This window comes from Balearica regulorum, chromosome 10, assembly GCF_011004875.1.
Source record: "Balearica regulorum gibbericeps isolate bBalReg1 chromosome 10, bBalReg1.pri, whole genome shotgun sequence".
Lineage (NCBI taxonomy): Eukaryota > Metazoa > Chordata > Aves > Gruiformes > Gruidae > Balearica > Balearica regulorum.
The window spans coordinates 16,592,986-16,612,628 of NC_046193.1; the positions used below are offsets into that span (position 1 = coordinate 16,592,986).

The 19,643-nt window shown below is 50.0% G+C and overlaps 1 protein-coding gene across 2 annotated transcripts in view; it reads right to left on the reverse strand.

Moving 5' to 3' along the window:
- Positions 1 to 18,468, reverse strand: part of PRICKLE2 (prickle planar cell polarity protein 2) — a 105,844-nt gene extending 87,376 nt beyond the window's left edge. Inside the window, exons 1-2 of one of the 2 annotated variants that reach the window (XM_075762330.1) lie at positions 18,352 to 18,468; positions 17,922 to 18,007 (exon numbers count right to left, since the gene is read on the reverse strand). In XM_075762330.1, coding sequence (XP_075618445.1) covers positions 17,922 to 18,007; positions 18,352 to 18,393 — 128 coding nt within the window. In that variant the 5' untranslated portion in view covers positions 18,394 to 18,468. The remainder of the gene's footprint in view (positions 1 to 17,921; positions 18,008 to 18,351) is intronic. The other variant, XM_075762335.1, reaches the window with a different exon arrangement.
- Positions 18,469 to 19,643: the final 1,175 nt, after the last annotated feature.

The following is a 19,643-nucleotide window of genomic DNA, read 5'->3' on the forward strand; positions in this document are numbered from 1 at the left end:
CATGGCTACCAGCCTTGCAGTACTGAAGAAGTGCCCTGATGAATAAATATCTTCTTTCCCTTAGCAACAGTTAGCAACAGAGTCAAGGTTTTTTTTTTTCCCCCCCCTTGCTCAAAAGAAACACATCTCAAGCTAACACAGACGATTAAAACGGCAATAAATATAGGACGTGGGTGTAATCAAAAAATCGCTGAAACGCAAATCGCACTTTTTAGGCTGGGTTATTTTAAAGCATGAGCAGAGCTGCCAATGATCTGTAGAAAGAGAGGGGAGAGGGCTAGAGGGGAAAGGAAAAACGCAGCAAGATTTTGGGGGAGGACAGAAAGATACTGTCCATTCCTCCTGAGCAAAGCCCAGCCCAGGAACAGTGATGATACCTTGACATCTGCCTTCAGCCTTTAGTACAACTTGAGTTTCTGCAGCAGATTTTTCTGTCTACAAACTGCAAAGGTCGCATATAGTCAAAAATCTGTTAAATGCATAACCCGGCACACAGCAAACGTATTCTTTTCACAGCTCTATTCCTTTAACAGTTCATTTAAGATGTCTGCCTTGCATTTTTCCATTTGGTGTTGGGAAAATGTTTTCTTTCACCTGGCATAGAGCCCGATTCAACAGAAAAAGAAAGCCCTCCCCGTTTCCATGGGGCCCTGCAGTATAAGACATAGAACTAATTTTACCCTTAACTGGGCACTTTTCGGTTCTGGCACCAGGTATTTTGTACCCTTCGCTTTTGCCCAGGCTCTTTTCCTCCCCATGCCATTTAGAGGATGACTTAATATTCTGCTGCTTCACATCACCCTTTCCCTGATGCCATGGGCAAGGGCAATCCCCTACCACCTCCTCTGCTCCTCCATGGTCACCACCAGCACCCCCCCTCCCAGTGCCCGTGTGAGCCCTCTCCCCATCCCACCTCTCCAAGCCTTGGTCCCAAAGACAGCAAACCTCTGCAGCCACCATCCCAGCAATGGACCATGAGACACGGGTCTAGCTGGGGTTTTTGGTGACACCTCACTGCTCTTTCTCCACCAAGAGAAATACTTCCAATTTCCATATGAAATGGAAGCTAGACCACAGAACACAGCCTGGTTTCTACCCAAAACTGAACAAAGCCAAATATTCCCAACTGCAAAACAAAACCACGGTGTGGTCCTGCTGGTAACACACTGCCGGGGGGTAGCAGGAGGGCCCGGTGGTTTGATGGGGAAAACGGGCTCTTTGGGATGCCTGGCTCCCAGGGATACAGGGAGGATGGCGAGGAGATGGTGATGGAGCCAGGCAGCTCCGAGGCGCCCAGATTTGATTTCTCTAGAGACCCAGAGAGATAACAGCATTTGGTTTCTGCTGTCTGAGTTTTTCAGGATAAAAGATTGCTTCAATTTTACTTATTTGTTTGTTTGTTTATTTTAAATTGAAGCTGGAGATGGCAGAAAGCAGCTCAGCAGCTGAGGAAGCCCAGCTCCCCTGGCTGACACCGCATAATGCCACATCCCCTTCTTCACCCTGTTCTATTCTGGTAGTGGAAACCCAGCAGGTGCTTTTCTCTAAACAGCTATCAACTCCAGAGACGGAGAAGCCCTCGACTCGGTGACGAACTGAGGGCTGATTCCCATCCCATCCACCGTCAGGACAAGACATCACGCTGTAATGCACGTTGCAAGGCCATGCTCTACAGATTTGTCACTAAAATGACTCGGTAGAACAATGCCGGCTGTGCCAACTGAGAATTGGGCTGCTTCATGTTTATCTCTAATACGTAGATATTTAAATCCCTAAGCCTGAAGTAAAATAATTTAGAAGCTCCAGCTATAAAAGATCTGCTCCCAAATCCTCATTGCTTTTCAATCCTAGTCTCCAACATATTATATTCTTTCTGCATTTAATGTGCCCTTAAGGTGGGGATTAGGTAGGCATTCGATTATGCCTTTTATGTTTATAGCAATTCATTTCCAAACCTTTACAAACTTTAATTAAATGCTACATTTTTACCGCCTCATCCTGAATTGAGAGAGAACAGCAGAGAAAAATCTGTCCTCAAACAAAATTTACATTTCTAAAGCACCTTTTTCTGTGCAAGCACCTTGGGGCTACTGCATAAAATCATCCTGAGCTGCCTTAAGATGTATCAGTGCAGACATCAAAGCAGCTCTAATACCGAGCCTCACGCAGACCCGCAGACAGCTGAGATCACTACATTCGCAAGCAAGAAATAAAACAACTCCTGCCAAAACCAACCATCGATCCTCTCAAAAGGTGGCCGTGGGGAAAGCGAGAGCAGCAGCCAAACTCCAGCAGTAAAACTCAACCTTCGCCTTAGAGAAAGCTCGCAGGAAGGGGCCCAGTAGCCAAAAGCGTGGCGGTGGGCACAGCGCTTCATCCAGCCCCACAGCCTGTTTTTTTGAGCATCGTTGTGTTCCCGTGATGCCAAAGTGGAGCTGAGCATCCCCAGAAAAGAGAACTCTGCACAGCCAGCTCCCCAGAGCTGGAAGTGGCCAAGCCATCTCCGAAGGCAACCCACCTTGACCGTAAAGACTTCCAGTGATTAGGAAATGTCATGCCATTTCTTTAAAACCTTGACCCTTCTCTTAGAATCGGTTGCAGTTGGCGTCACCCCATCCCTGGCTCAGTGAAGGGCCATGTACTGGCATGCATCGTCATTTCACAGAGAGGACACAGTCCAAAATTTGTCGCTTTTCAGCATTTAGGAGCTGAGAAACTGGATTTGAAGCCAAATTTTGATTGCAGGTTAGAAATGGGGATTTTGCCCCATTTTAAAATCTGGGTGCAGCAGAAACCGCACTCTCAAACTGTCAGATCAAAAAAGACACAGATCTCACAAGATTAGCTGACCTCTGCAGCTTTGCCCTTTGGAGCCAAGACACAAGAATGATATCAAATTTTTATCAACTAAGAAATTCAAGCCTAGCTTGAACACCACCACATCTCTGCAGTCCATCGGAATAAATTCAAACTGCACAAGGAGAATACTAAAAAGATTTAGTTAAACATCTCACAGGTCGAGTAGCATCAAGGTCGAAGCTGCAGACACTCCTGTGCACAGACGTATAAAACGTTGAATCGGTCGCAAGATCCCCATTTTCTCCTTTCCTGCAGCTCCCTGCCTGTCCCTTCAATGACACAAAGGGGTTCAGCCTCCAAGGATGCTGCGCCTCGTTTGCTGCCTCCCCATCCTGTGGGTTTCAGGGTAGCACAGGGAGATGAGATCTCTGCAGCTACGGACGGTGCATGAAATCCACCCAAGCCGGCACGGCACCCAAGCGCCCTGCACCACAGCCCACTTCAAGTCCTTTCAACAGCTTGGGGCGGGGGGATTTAAATCATTGATCAGCCTTGCGCTTGCCCTCTGTGCTGGGCTGAAATTTCACTCGTTGGGTTACCACGGTTAGAAACGTCCTGTGTATGTGTACCATCCCGCTGCTGCAAACTCATTCATTGCTCAAATCCAAACGGCTTAAATTTTCCTGGATCGCACAAAGGCATGTCCCAGCAACAACCACGGTCAGGCCAAATTTTGGCCTTCTAGCTGCAGTTGTTGCCATCGAAGAGCATGAAGAAGATGTAAAGCTGTATTTTTACCTTGCCTAAAATGCCCCACAAAGGCCAGACAGTTTTTATTCGAAGGCTGTCATCACAGGTGTCGCGCTGGAGATCACTTTCCACGTCCCTGGGAAATTCATGGCACGTCTCCCGGTGACTTCCCCAGGGCCAGTACTTCACCCCAAACTTGGAAGAGCTCAGGCCAAAAAGAAAGCTTAGACAGTTGCTCCGTGCACTCAAAGAGAGCGGTTGGAGCGGAAAGCCAGCGTTTAACAGTGCTAGCAGCCCTGCAAAATTTTACAAGACACAACCCTCACGTTAGAGGATCCATTTCTTTCTTCATAAAATATATTGGGCTTTTCCACAAACTCCTTTTATTGGTCCATTTGGCTACTCACTCCTTTTATGAACTACTCGAGTTCCCGGATCATCTGGAAAAGCCCAGGAAGACGGCCGATCTGAACCACAACGATGTGCTAGCCATCAGTAACAACCTCCTCTGCTACCACGGCTTGGGCACCGCGCACGAAAGCACGGGAGAGAAAAGCCAGCAGACGGGGCAGCTGGATTTCATCACCTGAAAGGAAGTACACAGCTTCTTTTTAACCCATTTCTTCTTCCTACAAAGAAGGAAGTCTACAAAGTTTTGGATAGAAATACCCCAAAACCAGGTACCTTTCACTTCAGCCCAAAATCCACTTGGCAGCAAACAAGCTGTTAATGCTGGGAATTTTTTTTACCAGCCTCCTATATGTCTTCCATGGGGGTCCTTTAATGGATACAGTTAAAGAGCAATCTTGCACGGAGGTCCACATGCTAACATAACAACATATTTTAACTGTGTATTTAAGTAGTTCCATTTCTATTGACATTGGCTAAGGTGAGTCCTGAGGCTCACTGGTCTCTAGCACAAGGCTGGGCTGCCCACGAGCGCAGCCTTTCGAGCTATGCATTGCCAAATCTCCTTTAACGATGACAAGCTCCTGCAAAACATTTCATAACCGTCATTTCCCAAGGAGCCGGTCGCCTGAAGCACTCGGTGCACTAAGCCCGGTGTTTCGCAGCGTGGTCAGGGCTGAATACAGACCAGCAAAGCCCTGACAGAGAGGAAAAGCCAAGCAGCACCAGCAGAAACGTGTCTGGCTCCAAACGTCTGCTCCTGCCCAAAAACCTGGGGCCGGTGGGGCAGAACCAGGGTTCTGCAAACCAAGCTGCGGTGTTGCATCTCGCTTGTTGTCCCAGTCCCAGAGCTGCAAGACTTTGTCCCCAGTAGCGTTCCCCCAGGACGTCCCAGCCCACCAGCCCCGGGCAGGAGCATCTAACTGGTGGTGGCAGCACCAGGCTGCTCTCACAGCTCCAAAGCGTGCAACGCAGGAATCGCCATAACGGGTCAAACCACCCCGTCCCAGTGACACCTCCAGAAAAACAATTATCCAGGCACAGCAACATAACAGCTTTTTAATCCCAGTGAGAAGGTGCTTTAGAGCACGCAGGCCAGCTTGTACCCTTGAAATTATTCACGTACTTCATGTCTTAGCTGTACCAAGCTCTTGTGAAACAACCAGGCAAGGGTGAACGCTGCCCGCGACAATGCCGTGGAGAGGCGGTTTTAAGCCCCGTAACGAGGAGCACTGCTGCCCTCCCAAATAGCAAGGGCTATTTTAAAAATCCTTACTATTGTAATCTTGGATTACTCCCTACCACCCAAATCCATTCCATCTTAATTAGCACCCATTATTATAAGGCCCCTCCAACATTTCCATATTTCTCTGATCATTACAGTCCACAGATACTCAGCAGCAAAATCCACCCAGCTGTGTATTTTGCATAAACTGGTTATCTTGAACCACATGCCCTCTCACTCTTGTTACCAGCCCTGTATTTTATACAACAGTGTTGACACTTCCAGCCCCTTTCGGGAGTATTGCTTTGAGAGATTTAGATTAAGACCAATCCAAGCAGCTTGCTGGGGGAGACAGAGGAAATCTGAATTCCTCTTGAATTAACGACTAAAATCTGAAAATTCAGCATGGCATCTTATGGTTTCACCAGGAAACACACTGCTCAAAGTACGGCACGAAATCCATCTGCCCTGAATGTTTTAATAGTGCCACAGCAAAGCCAAAAGCTGAGCGTGGACTTGGCATTGGGGTTCTTTATTCTCTCTTAAAAGAAACAGAAGGGGCATTAAGAGTTCAATGAGAAACATGTCTTGGTAGTGTCTTAGCAATTAGCTACACGGAAAAAAAAGGAAAAACATCCATTTCTGTTGGAAAAACCTTATTACACAAGGTGAGGCCCCAATTTCCATGAGTGGCTCTGGAAAATTAAGCACACATCTCTACCTGCAAGATGTGATCCCTTACTAGCAAGCAGGCACTTCATCTTCCAACTAGTGATGCTCCAGCCAGGGTCCAGCCCTGCTGCCTCGCCCCTGGGGCCAGAGCTGCTTCCTGCTCCATCCACCAAACTCAGTATTTTAAGTTTCCTTAAACAACTGGTAACTTTTACAATGGGGATAAGAATCATCTCAAGGAGTTTCGCAAGAGCCCTGCAACTCCATCAGCTTTGGTGCTGCTGGGAACGAGACCACAACACTGCGAACTCCAGCCCAAAACTCATAATTCTGCATATCCCAGTATTATCCATCTTTCAAGGCCCTTCTTTGACTTGGGGTAGTTCCCAACGTCATAAGATGTCTGCAGACTCTGCGTCTTTGCAAGGAGGATGAAGATTGCAACCCTTTGCTAGTCGGGGCCTCTTTGTTTTCCCCTCTCAGCATGCTTCGATCCCCTCCGAAGCTTAGCGTAACACCAGGCTGAGCATTAATCAACACAACATGCGCTTCATCCAACTTCAGAAACCACCACGAATATTTAAGTTTTATATTATGTGCTAGGATTATTTTTATATATATGCCACCCTGTGTCTTTTTATATACACACTCACACGCATATATAAGCAAACACACACACACACACACAGAGTATTTCATTTCTGCAAAATATAATTTAAGCGCAGTGATTTTTTTTTCTCCCTTCGGGCAGCCCAGAGCAGCAGCCTCCCAGCTCGGCGATGCCGAGTGCCCTCTGCTGTACACAGAGACAAATGCTTCTTTGTTTAGAGAAGATTTTTTTTTTTTTTTTTAAATACTTATAACTTTACTTCGGACAAAATATTTACTAAAATTGCATTTGATCGTTCTGAGCGCAACATGTAATACCAATGCCACAAGATATCTCCTGTCAGACTGAAAGATTCCTGTCTCCTATAGGTTGCATCAGCAGAAAGTAAATAGTCTGGGCTGGAACTACACGGGGCACAGTGCAAAAATGTTTTATTTATACGTTTCAAAATAGCAAAGTGAAATCAGAACAAACAACACAGCTTTATTATTCAGGTATTTATCAGATAGCCTTCACACTTCAGCAAATCACACATCTATTAGAGGTACATGCTGAAAGTATCACATGGCAACATGAAATCATTTTTCTTTTGTAAAGCAGCATTGTTCCTGCTGCTGGAAGGAAAGATAATATTAAAACCTATTCAAATATATGTATTTGAAACCTCTACATCTTGTAATAAATTATGCACTTGATATTAAAAATCTGAGCTACACTGCACAAACCTGACTCAGGAATATTAACTTTTATTGTCTTCTCATGTCTCAGCTCTTCTCAAATCTGACATTTAAAGGGGCTGCATTTCCAGCGCATGGCCTTTATGGCACCAAATGCAGATTTAATACGGCACGGGCGCAGCTCCGTGATGAGCGTTCCCATTTGTTTGGCAGGCAAGAAGAGAAAGGGAATCAGCCTTGTCCCTGCCCCACTGCCACTTCTTCAAATGTTGTGTAATCATAAGCAAAAGCCTGACTTCTGTAGGGTTCTGGGTTTTGCAAAAACAGGGATTAAGTCATCTGCAAAGAGTCGGGGCAGGTTACGAGACAAGAAGCCCAGCAGCATCTCTGCAAAGGGGTTCACCTCCACCCAAGGTAGACGGGTCAAAGACCGACCAGGTCCTCCCCCACGGAGCAAACCCTGCCACGACGAGCACCCGACGGCTTGGGGAGCACGGAGCAGCACCGCGTGCTACACAAGCATCAAAATCTTGGCTATTGGCATCTACGATGTATTTTTTTTCCCCCTTTACTTCACGCTCCTACAGAAGGAGACGTCTTTTTTTAACCTGTCCCTGTGCAACACCTCGGCTCCACAAACGGGGCCCATCTGCTCTGCAAAGCTACGTGGGCACACCTCCGCATCGCCCTCGCAGGGCGGAAGGGGTCCGTAGGGTTGGAGCACCCATGGGTGCAGTCTCCGGTGATGCCCAGGCCCCCCAGGTGCTCCCATGCAGCTGCCCCATCCTTGTCGGTCGATGAGCTGGTTGCCGAATGGCACGGCCGCACCGGCACAACTGGTTCCCCATCCCTTTCAGTGACTCACTGCAAAACGTCTCCATTTCCAGCATTTGTATTCGTTTCACAGCTTGGATTTCCTAGAGGAGGCAGTACCCAGGCAAACAAGTCTCCTCTTATGCCCTCCTGGAAACGCGTCCACATGAAGCTGATCAAAAATACTCCGGATTATTTTTTTTAAATGAAATCTTTTACCAGCACTTTTTCCCAACAAAATGTTGGTATTTTTTATAACTTTTCATCTTGCTATTCTCAGGGATTCTTGTCCTAGATTCCCCATCTTGGTTGAAGGCCAAGCATCACTAGCTGAGCCAGAGGGAATATAAAAGCATCTTTCTAAGACGCTATAGAAAGGAAGAAGAATTGGACCCTGGGAGCCAATTCACTTTCATGCCTTGGGTATTTAAGGATCAAACACGCATTTGTGAGCTGACACAAGGTAAAAAGGTGGCTTTGAGACTTTATGGCGTCTAAAGAATCCTCTGAAAGCATCGTTTTACCAACTAGAGTGCCAGAGAAAATGAGGAGCAGTGATGCATCCCAGAGCGTGGCTGCCAAGCCCCTGGGGACAGCCGGGCTCACCGGCCACTCCTGGTGGCACCACGGGCACGGAGCGCTTGCAACAACTGCTCCGCTTGCAAAGCAAACAGCTGAAGGCAAGGAAACAGGAACCACCCAAGACACTCTGGGGAGGTTTCCTATGGTTACTGCTGCCATGGAAATATTTTTTATGTTGGCTTGATCTAAATAATATCTGGCTCCTCAGCTGCAGTATGCTTCCTGCAAGGTTGGGTTGGATCCTTAGACCTGTACCCCACTACCAGGGTGCAACCACATGGAGCACCGGCCGCCTCCGGGCCAGCCCAGGAGCATCTAGCACCCAAACTGCCGAGGGCTTTCCTCCCGGGGCCCACGGCTTGGTTTCAAGGAGAAGAGGAAGAGGAAAGAAAGTGGAGGGGAGAAAAAAAAAAAAAAAAAAAAAGACATCTTTTACTAATTGCTCACAGCTGTGGCCAAGCAGCTCCCATTTCGGCTGCCAGGAGCTGCAGCCAGCGGGGAGTGCGCTGGGGCGAGCGCTCCTGCTCTCCCCGACGGGCTCCGGAGCAAGAGAAACCCCCGCGGGGAGAGGGACTCTCCTCCATCCATCCATCCGCAGAGCCTGCGGAGGGATTTCAATAATTATAGTTATATACTCCCCTTATCAGCGAGAGCAGCCATTATGTCTTTTATCACCACGGCGGCAGCATCTGCACGAGGGCAATTGATAGGGGATGAAATATTTGCTGCGATGGCTGAGCACAGAGTGCTTCCCTCCACGGCAAGAATAATAATTGTAATACTTAGCTCCCAAAGCGTTAAGGTCTGGCATCAGGACCCTGCCAAGAGCAAAGAGCCTCACATAGGAGAAGAAACAGCCTCTCCAGCACCCTGAATTTTATATACACCTCTCAGCCCTAGCGCGGGTGACCCTGAGAAAGGCTCTGGCCATCGGCCGCCTCGGGGCTGCACGGATGCGTGCCCGGAGCCCGCAGGGATATGACAGCCCACCAGAAAAAGGCTCTTTACAGCCATGCTTGCGAGGCTTACCCCCAAATTAGTTTTCCTCGCATCAGACAATTCTGCTAATGTTACAAATTCCTCCGACATTAGATAGCGACCGCAGAGATGCTGTGCGCGCAGGGAAGAGTCCCCAGCCCGCCTTTGCCCCGCCACGGCTGGGAGATTATTCATCGGAGAAAAAAGCAAATATCCAAATGAGCATCACAAATTGCAAAACCATCTGCCAAAGGTCTCAGCTGATACTATCGGCAGTCCTTAAGCTCGGTGATAGACTTACAAGCCAGACAATGAAAATGCAATTGATTATGTGAAGAGTGACTCACTGGTGTAATAAGGATGGATTACTGGGGGGGGCGGGGGGGAGGAAAGAATGTCTTTGAAAAAAAATAAAAGACTGCAGATTGACTTTTTAAAGGCAAACAGAAAGGGAACAAAACCCAAGCAAAACTGTTGAAAGCACTGAACAGCACTCTACAGTGGAGAGCAACAAAGAGGAGGGCAGTGCTCAGAGGGCATCAGCCGAATAGCTGCGCCCGGCCCCCTCCAGCTGAAGATCTCGGGTACCAGTCTTTTTCACCTTTCTTTCCAAATCAGCGGCTGGGAGCTTTTTCTTTCACGCCACACCGCACTCATGACAAAGGTTTGCAACACTGCAAACTCTCCGTTAAAGGAGTCGGAGTTTTCCCTCCCCGCCAAACACGTGCCGCGTGCCCCGGGTGAGCGACCGCAGCCGCAGGTGGCACCGCCGGGGCTCTGCGGGACGCATCCTGCGGGCAGAGCGGACTCTGAGCGCTCCTGTGGAGCCAGCGAGGAGGACCGAGAGGGCTGAGGCTGCCGCAGGGCAGCAAAACTCACTAAGTGGATGGGGGTGCCAAGGGCAGGGATGACAGCCCGGCTTTGCGTGCCATGGGACCGACGTGACCCTTCGTCTCCCACCTCCTCCCTCTCATCAGAGGCTTCCATGACCGATTTAACCCATTACTCTGGGCTCGGGGGGGGATGCACAGGTTGTTCAGGACCTTACGCATCCAGCGGCACTGAGCTGTTACATCAGTTCATCACGTCCCACTAAATCACACCCTGCACGACACCCAAATCCATAACCGCCGCCTCCAGCACCGATAGCTGTCTGCTTGAAGGAGATGCCCACTGCAAGCCAATCCATCCCACTTCCCAGTTTTGGGGTCTGTCTTGGGCAATTCCATCCCAAAAGGCTCCAGGAGGGAGCTGTGCTTTGCACAGCCCCGTGGCCGAGGCACTGGGAAAGCGCTTGCCGGCCACCATTCTGCCTTCGGGATGGCAAAGCCCACTCGCTCACACCAGGCAGATAACATTTCACTCTTTGCATACCAAGAAGCAGCTGTAGTCTTTTTTTTCCCAAAAACTTAGCGCAAAAAAAAATAATCCTCCAGCTTTTAAAAAGATTTGTTTGGTCTAGGAGTAAAATCAGGTAAAGTCAGAATTCCGTGTTTGTCTGCTCTGCCCCCTCCATCATCAGTGTCGTTCACAATCACTCCAGAAACAGAATAACCCCCCAAACCAGCCCAAAACCCACAACAGCTTATTAGTGGTTTTCCACCCCATTCATAAAACTAGAATCGCACAAGGCTGCTTAAACAGACGGAAAAAGTACCCACACTACCTTTTTTCTCAGAGAAATTCTGCTTTTCTGGCTTTTGCCAGCAGCTCAGCTGCGATGGAGCAGGGCAGAGCCTGGCTGCAGGACAACTCCAGTTACACCAGCTGCAGACTAGGGCTCTGTGTTCAGCTGAAATTTAATCAAGAAGTGTCTCAAACTCCTTTGAGTTCTTGCAATACAATCCAGAGCGGCTTGTAAAGGACTTCAAACAGGCTCCCCGGGCTTGCCCGGAAACAAGTACATACCTCACCTGCTCTTTTGTACATCGTATACAAAAAATTAAAGAATTTATTTTAGGCTTTTTGCCAGGGACAACACTGCCTCCGACATTGTAATGCTCTGCTAAAGTGGATATTGTGTCTCCCAGCCAACACAAACAGGATACCTTATCAGTCTTGGCTGGTTTAAGTGCTGTTTCAGCAGCAGGGCATGAAGACGTGGAAGGGACAGGCCAAAATGTTGGTTGGGAGTTCCTTAAATGCAACTGTGCGCTCGACATTTATGAAAAGATAGATTGTCCCAGGGCAGGGCGAAGCTGATCCCTATGCTACAACCCACCCGAACTCCCATCCCGACGGCCCGGCTGCCCCTCCACAGAGACGCTGTGGGAACAGCGGCAACGGCAGGAGCCATCACTAGCTACCCTGCTCTTTCTTTCCCTACTGCCACGGGGGTTCAAAACACAAAGGAAAAGTAGGTTTTTTCAAACACTTACACAAGTGTTTAATCTCACAGGTGTGAGTAAACAGGACAGCTGAAGTCATTTATGCCAAGCAAAGCGTATGCTCCAGCATCCTCCTGAGCTGAGCTTCAGCGCGCAGAGCAGCCGCCTGTCCCAAATCCCCCTGGGCACAGAGGCTGAAGGACACTGACGTGGTCAATGAGCAACCTGGCAGGGAATGACTTCTCCTTCCTGAATGGCTTACGACAAAAAACCCAAACACCTACACATTAAAAACAAGCTAACGATACCAACCCTTTTATGAAAGGCTTTAAAATCAGGAGACAAACCTCACCTTTAATTATTTCTTTTTTTGCATCCCCTCCACTAGGATGACAGCATCCTCAGGAGAGAGATGACTCCTGCCCACCCCTGGCGACGGGCACAGGTCCCCTGGGGACAGCATCCCGCTTGGCCCCTCCGCGGTCCCTCGGCGACTCACCTCCGGAGCACCGGGATGGACCGCACCGGCCAAGTTTTGCTTATTTCAGCAGGTTCATTACAGAATGAAAAATTTGCTAAAACCCAGTGGGCCCAGCACAGTTCGCCATGGCAGCGATGCGAGCATAAGCCCACTCAAGATAAGGTATTGCTATTCTCACATCTCCAAAGCCTTTCAAATAAACATGCAAGGAAGTATGGAATATCTGGATCCTAAAGGAGAGAGAGAGACACAAAGCATGTTATTCATGAAAGGGAAAAGCTGGGAGCGTGTGTGTGAAAGATACATAACCTACGAAAAATGCTGAAAACATATGGAAGCAATAATCTGGTTGTTTTTTTTTTTTTTTTTTTGAAAGTAGAAACAAATGCTTCAGAATTCGGTGTTATTCGTTCACGTGCTGTGTTACAAATGTTATTGTTTCTGCTCTCTGGATGAGGCACTGGGCATCAAACCAGAGACCCAAACATGCCCTGGGATGCAGACGTGACCCTGCTGGGATGTCCCTCCTGCGGGCAAAGCCAGCACCCGGTGAACGCAGATTGAGGCTGCGAACGCACACAGAGTTGGTCATTGCTCACCACGCATGAGCAGATAACATCCAGAGCACCGGGCACTGGACAAACGCACAAAGAAAACAAACAGCCACTGCCACTAGCAACTCCCTGCCTACAGTCAACAAGGCAGAGACGGGAGTTGCAAAGCGACCTATCCACCATCATCCTGCCACCTCCAACATCTCCAGGCTTCTGGTCAATGACCTCATTTACCAGGTCACCCTCTCATGACACACATCTCCTCTTTTTCCTTGTCCATAGGTTTTTGTGACCCAGTGGTCAATCAAAACCCTTTGAGGTGATCCTGTATCATCTAGGATCTCCAGGTGGTGTCTCCTGAGAAGCTGAAAAGTTTGTCCTTGCAGATGCTCCCAGACCCAACGAGGTCAGAGGAGATCAGACTTCTGTGGGACTGGCCGCAGTAGATTATAGTGAGGTACTGGGTTACGGAAACAAATAAACGCTCAAAAGAATTGTATGAACCAAAACTTCACTTGTTAATACGCAATATTACGTCTACAGTCACATAAATTTGCCTTGGAAGGAAAGGGCCAGGCACTATGTGCCGTACCAACACACACCCCGGTATTAAGACCGTGATGTGTGACAGCAATGCATGAAGAGAAGCAGATCTCTAACCCACCAAAACGTGATTTCAAGGGACAAAGATTGCACAGCACATGCAAGAAAAAAGAGACTCCGAGAAAAGATGTAAAACAATCTCACACTGAAACTAAATCCTCAGTAAGCTAGTCTTTGTCTTTATGTCATGTTTATTACTGTTATTTAAATGCTTCTGCAAACCAGAAGAATAACTATGGCAACAAAGACTTCTCCAAAGGTTTTCAGACACTATTTTTAAAATTATCTTATCTGCCACAGCATCTGAATGCCTTCCCTCTGAAATCAGCCGCACGCCATTGCCTCTGCAGGCTTTGCAAACCAGGTGGTACATCCCCTCCTCCTCAAACCAGAGCTCAAATACTGTCTTAAAATTTAGGTGTCCCGTATCTACGGTTTTAGCTGGTGTTTTTGGAGGAGAAGGTAGAGAACAAGGAACAGCAGGGTCTGCTGAACTGCAAGAGTATCGTTTTTTGCAAGGCTTTCTCAAGGAGCAAACAAACCATGCCTCTGTGTGCTAAACACATGCCAATCTCCCGACGCGAAGGATCCGTTATTTTAAATACAGTACTAAGGCTGTAATTTTACTTCGCCCAGAGTAAATCCGAAATTAGTTCTTCACAGTAGGCTTAACAGCAGCAAAAGCCACTCTCCCTTCCTGGAGCTGCCAACCATTTGTCACCTTTAAGGTTTGCATATTCACACTAATTGCACCAGGACTAGGTTATAAATTCCCTTCCCTTCCCTCCTCCCGGACCACCTCCCTCGCAGGCTTTTCTCTGCAAGACATTATGCAAAAGACACTCCTAATGGCTATTCATTCACCAAACTCCAGTGACAGCTTTATTTAATGCCAAAGCTTGTTAACAAGCTGAATGGCACACAGTTTAATGTAATGCAGATCTGATTAGAAAACAGCAACGGGGCTCCTAAGGAGTTGGGAGATTTTTATTGAATTTGATTTCACTTTTTCCGCACAAAGCCACCTTTCAAGTATCGACCTGTATTAATGAGGATTTAGTTATGTACACCCAATTTCCATCCTCCAGACCGCAGCCCACACAGATCAACTTTTCAGTCCTTATGTACTTTACTGACAACCTACCATAAAAGAAAGCGGTGCAGTTAGAGGAAGGAGTCATTTTACTGCTCAGGCCATGAGAAATTGGGGGTTATATTGGTTATAGTTTGATAGCAGACTTCACGCCCAAGGATGATGGAATTCAATCTTCAGTCTTTTCAGACAAAAACCACTTACTTTCTCCTCTTTGAGGCTAAATGATTTAAAACTGAAAATTGAATTTCTGCCTCACAACAAGGCGCAGAGGTCTGTGGCACGCACGAGATCTGGAGGCTTCGAGGGGGTAAGACGCGGGCAGTGGGCTCCGGTTTATCTGTGTAACATGGGGGGTTTTCAGTTCCCTGCTCCCACCAAAACAGAATTAAATACGCTGACACTCTTACAGGATAATTCACCCATTACCTTGAATTTGAGATTATAATTTCAAAGCAAAATTAAGAAGGTTCAAAAAACAAACTCTAGAACGAGGGACATTTTTTAATTACTTAGCAATCCCCTTTCATCTTTTTTTTTTGCACGTCACCTACAGTACAGAGACCGGTTTTATTCTGAAAAGAAGACAGTTCTGCAGAATACAATTTACTTTCGAGTGGTTTCCCTGGCTCGGGAAGTCTGCATGAGCTTCCAAGAATGATAAATTCACACTCAAAGCCATCTCCCCATCTGAGAAAAGTGGCTTTTAAGGGAACGTACAGGCACAGAAATCTTTGGCGTCTAAAAAAGCAATTTGCCTGCTTGATGGAGTAGCTGCACTGATCACACCTAAAATCACAGGTAACTAGAAAATACACAATCCTGCATACATACATATATGACAATGCATGTATAGAAATGGTTTCAATGCCTGCAAGCTTATCAATTCTCCTCCATCTCCCTAAAGCATATCACCAGAACCCATCTTTGAAGCAAAAAAAAGTCCTATTTACATTTATCAGCAAAACTCTCCTATTAAAGGATTATAAAAAGGCTTACAAATCTCTAGTGGTTAATTGATCCAAGTTCGTATCCTTAATCTGTGGATTTCCTTACAAATCCTTGTTTTCTTCCAATCTCACTCTGCACGTTAAGGTGTCATTGAGCATCCTCAGCAGGAGCTGGCTACACCGCCCCGCGCACGCCGGGCACGGGCTCCTGAGCATATTTCAATATACAAAACTACTATTAACAATCTGCCTGCTTACACGTCCCTCGCTTTAATAGACCACTGGCTAGTAAAAAATTAATGTGCTTCCTCTTTATTGTGTTCTGGCAAACAGGTTGCCTTTATTTAATTTCCTAATTACTCTTATATCAAGGCAATTAAATGTGAACGTGTGTGCAGGAGGGTTCTCAGCTTGTCCGGTCCCTGGTGTAAGGTAACTTGGCCTAAGTTCGAACTTGGCATTGCCTGCTCAGCAGAGTGCGGGGATGCACACCCGCAACGGCCCTGGGGCTGACCCCCCACCCAAGGACCCCCATCCTCCTCCTGCTCTGTGGGAGGTAACCCCTTCCTTCCTTGAAAGAAAGGCTGCTGGAACAATCCATGCTGTTTCAGCCAAATTCCTTGCCCATGTCCGGGGTCCCTCAGAGAACGGCCGCCAGCAGACAGCTACGGGTGGTCCTGGCAGGCTGGAGCCTCCTGCTCCACTTCTACCTGCACGCAGGGTTTTGCGGGACCCGGTGCAAGAGACACAGCAAGCCAGTGCAGAGGGCACAACCCGAGCAGAGCTGCGATACCACCTTTCACCTGACGCTCCCCAAGCAGCCGGGTGCCTCTTCTGCTGGGCCATTTGGCCTTCAATGGGATGCTATCAAAAGCCGCTGGATAGTTGCACCCTCTGACATAATAAAGCTGGAACCACACCACCTCGTAAGTCCTTGGAGCAGAGGACAAAATAGCTGTGATGACCACCCTTTTTCTTCTTATCCTACAGTCGAAAGTTCTCCTTGGCACTTTTAAGCATCACGAAGCACCTCTGTGATAATGCCTGCTACCCCAAACTTCAGCTGTGAGGAAATCTGGGACAGCTTGGGAAAGCACTGAGAAGCCCTGAAAAGAAGACAACTCAGGGGTGACCTTATAAATCTATCAACACACACGTGGCAAATTCAGACTACAGGGAGGGCATCAGGACACCACAGCTCCTGCAGCCTGGGAGAAGGAGATACCTTCACCTTCTGAAGGTTTGAGGTGGGACACGGTGCACTCAGGTGTGCCACCGGCACCTGCGGAGGGCCAGGCTGCAGGACCACAGCAAGCCCCACCTGCCGCCGTGCATCCCTTGGGGCAGACCTCAGTCCACAGACCCCGTCCCACCGCACCTCGGAACGAACGGCACCAGGACGATGATTTGCAAGGCTGAACCTTAAGATACAACTCAGCATGAATAACTCAATCCCCCTCCTCGCCCTGAACCCGTGCTTTAATCTGCTGAGATGCAGCTCTGAGAAGTAGGGCAGAGACCGGGAGGAGTGCCGAGTGCGGCAGATGCTGGAGAAAAGGGTATACTCTATAAAATAAGGTTAAAAAGTCGCCAAGGGCTCCCTGGCCTACTAAGGCTGTGTACCAGCTCCCGGAGCCCACAGCCCAGATTTAATATTGCCACGTCCCAGATCGCCCATGAGCAGGCACTCATTTCTAGACAGCGCAGGGAGGGGAGAAGGCCTGATCCAGCCCAAGGCCAGGGTCCTCTGTGCCTCCTAGGCACCAGCACTGCCCATTTTGGAAAGAGACCCAACAGAAATAGCCAAAAATACTTGTTCACTTGTTCATTCTTACACACGCCCCATCCATTTTAATAGCTAAATCTCTGCTTGGCATCACTGAGAGGGGGAAAAACCCCACCATGGGATCACAGGGGAACGCAGGAGCTTCACACAGCGGTTTGGTGCAAACCACCCAGATCCCCTCCTGCCCCTTCCCATCCCACCCCTGCCCAGGCTGTCCCCGCCAGGCGAGGGCAGCTTCAGCCCCCAGCACGACCCGGGGCAGCAGGAAGAACCCCTGACCGCAGCGGGGAGCGGATCGGCTGCGAGGTGGTAATTAGCAAACCAGTTACCCCAGTCCCGGGTCTGGATCCTGCTGCACCTCGCACCAGCACCAGGCACACCTGCGTGCTGCTCAGTGGGTCTGACAAACCCACCCGTGTCTCAAGAGCCACCAGCCAGGGTGGGGAACACTTTCAGACCAACACAAGTGCTCCCCAAAAAGCCCTGAACATGCACAGAGCTGGGGGGGAGACACAAAACCCTGCCAAGGGAGATCCGGAGGGAGATCCAGCGGGATCCCGCTGCCCTGGGGGGGGACGGGGTGAAGGGATGAGGGGGTCTCGCCGGGCCTTACCTCCACTTGTGCAGGGCAAAGCCGGGACACTGGTCCCCGCAGGTGGTGCAGGGCTGGCCGCGCTCCGGCTCCCCCGACGCCGTCAGCTGGAACAAACCGCAGAGGTCAGCCCCGGCCCCCAGCTGCGGGACAGGGGGGTGCCTGGGGACAGGGGGCACGCACCTAGGGGTGGGGGGCACGCCCGGGGCGAAGGGGGGACCCGCACGGCTGGGAGAAGCGGCAGGGGAGGGAGCCCGGCGGGGCTGGAGGCGGGGACGCACCCGGAGAAAGGGACCGCTCGGGGGCTGCGGCCGCACCGCACCGGGAGCGCAGCCGGAGCGGGCGGCGGGACGGAGCCACAGGTTGGAGCGGGGCGGGGGTGCGCAGCCCGCCGGGACGGGACGGGACGGGACGGAGGGTGACGAGAGAACTTCCCCCCCCCAGCACTCACCGACCGGCCGGAGAGCCGCTTGCGGGAACCGCGGCCGAACATGGCAGCGCCGCACCGCGCTCCGCGGAGCCGAGCGGAGCCCAGCCCGAGTGCGCGGCAGCGGCAGTCCCGGCCCGCCCCCCCCGGCGGCCGCCCCTCCGCCGCGCCGCGCTCCCGCCCCCTCACCCCGCCCCTCGGCCCGGCAGGCACCGCCCCGGGAGAGGCCACCACCTCTCCCCCCCCCCTTCCCCGGCTCGGCTCGGCTCGGCCCGGGCGGGCGGCTTCTGCCGCCCTCCTGCACGGCAGCGCCGGCTGTCATCACTCCGCTTCAGAGTTAACGACCCTGCCCGGGCCCTTCCCGGCGCTGGCTGTTATCCCGCCGCACTCGGGAGCACAGCGCTCGGCCAGCTCTGCCCGGCAGTGCAGTGCGCTCGTAACACTCCACAACATGGGTGTTAATAAAAAACCTGAGCTCCAGAAGAGCAGAGATGGGATTCTGCAGCGCGGAAGGAACACGCGCTGAAGTTACAGCTCTGAGTGCATTGCAGCCTGCGCTGCACGGGGGGCTTTTGCTGGCACAGGCAAAGGCAGGGAACAAACAACCTGGGTCCCTGCTGGGCTTCTGTTCCCTGTCCTCATGAAGGACAGGTTTAGTCCACAAACACGAGCAGGGTGCAGGAGAACCGTAGTCATGTGAAATATATTTGCAGCCTGAGGTGCCAGGCTGGGACACAAAGCACCTGTTACACCCCCGGAGCTCACAGTCCTCCCAGAGCTACAGGTGGGCCAGTGGGGCCAGGAGCCGTGGGGCTAGGAGCTGTGGGGCTGAGCCCGCACATCAGCCTGCTCTTGTCAGTTATACAGCGCACTACAAAGGGATCCCCACGGCCAACAGCCAGCCCGTACCCCTGGGGTTTTGCAATCAAACAGCACATCTGGCACAAGGCAGAGCAAAACGAAACACAGGGAGAAGGGGGAGCGGCAAACATGCTTCGCAGAGCACAGGGGTCCTCGGAAACTTGTCCCCAGTGGGAATGGAGCAGCTTCACCATTAGCATTTCACAGCTTCACCTCGCGGTTGTGGTTGTTCGCAGATCCTGTCATCTCCTTCCCCTCCTTCCCTGCCTCTTTGTTCTTTCGCCTTGCTGCCTCACAGCTGGTTAAAACTGTAACGCTTTGATAATTTTTTTTTTTCATTTAATCAGTTCTCATTTTTGTCAATTTTTCACTTGTACCTTCCTCTCTAGGAGACTGAAAGGAGGCTGGGAGCTGTGCGGTTGCCTTTTGAAGAGTCTCAGGGAAAAAGTTTCAGG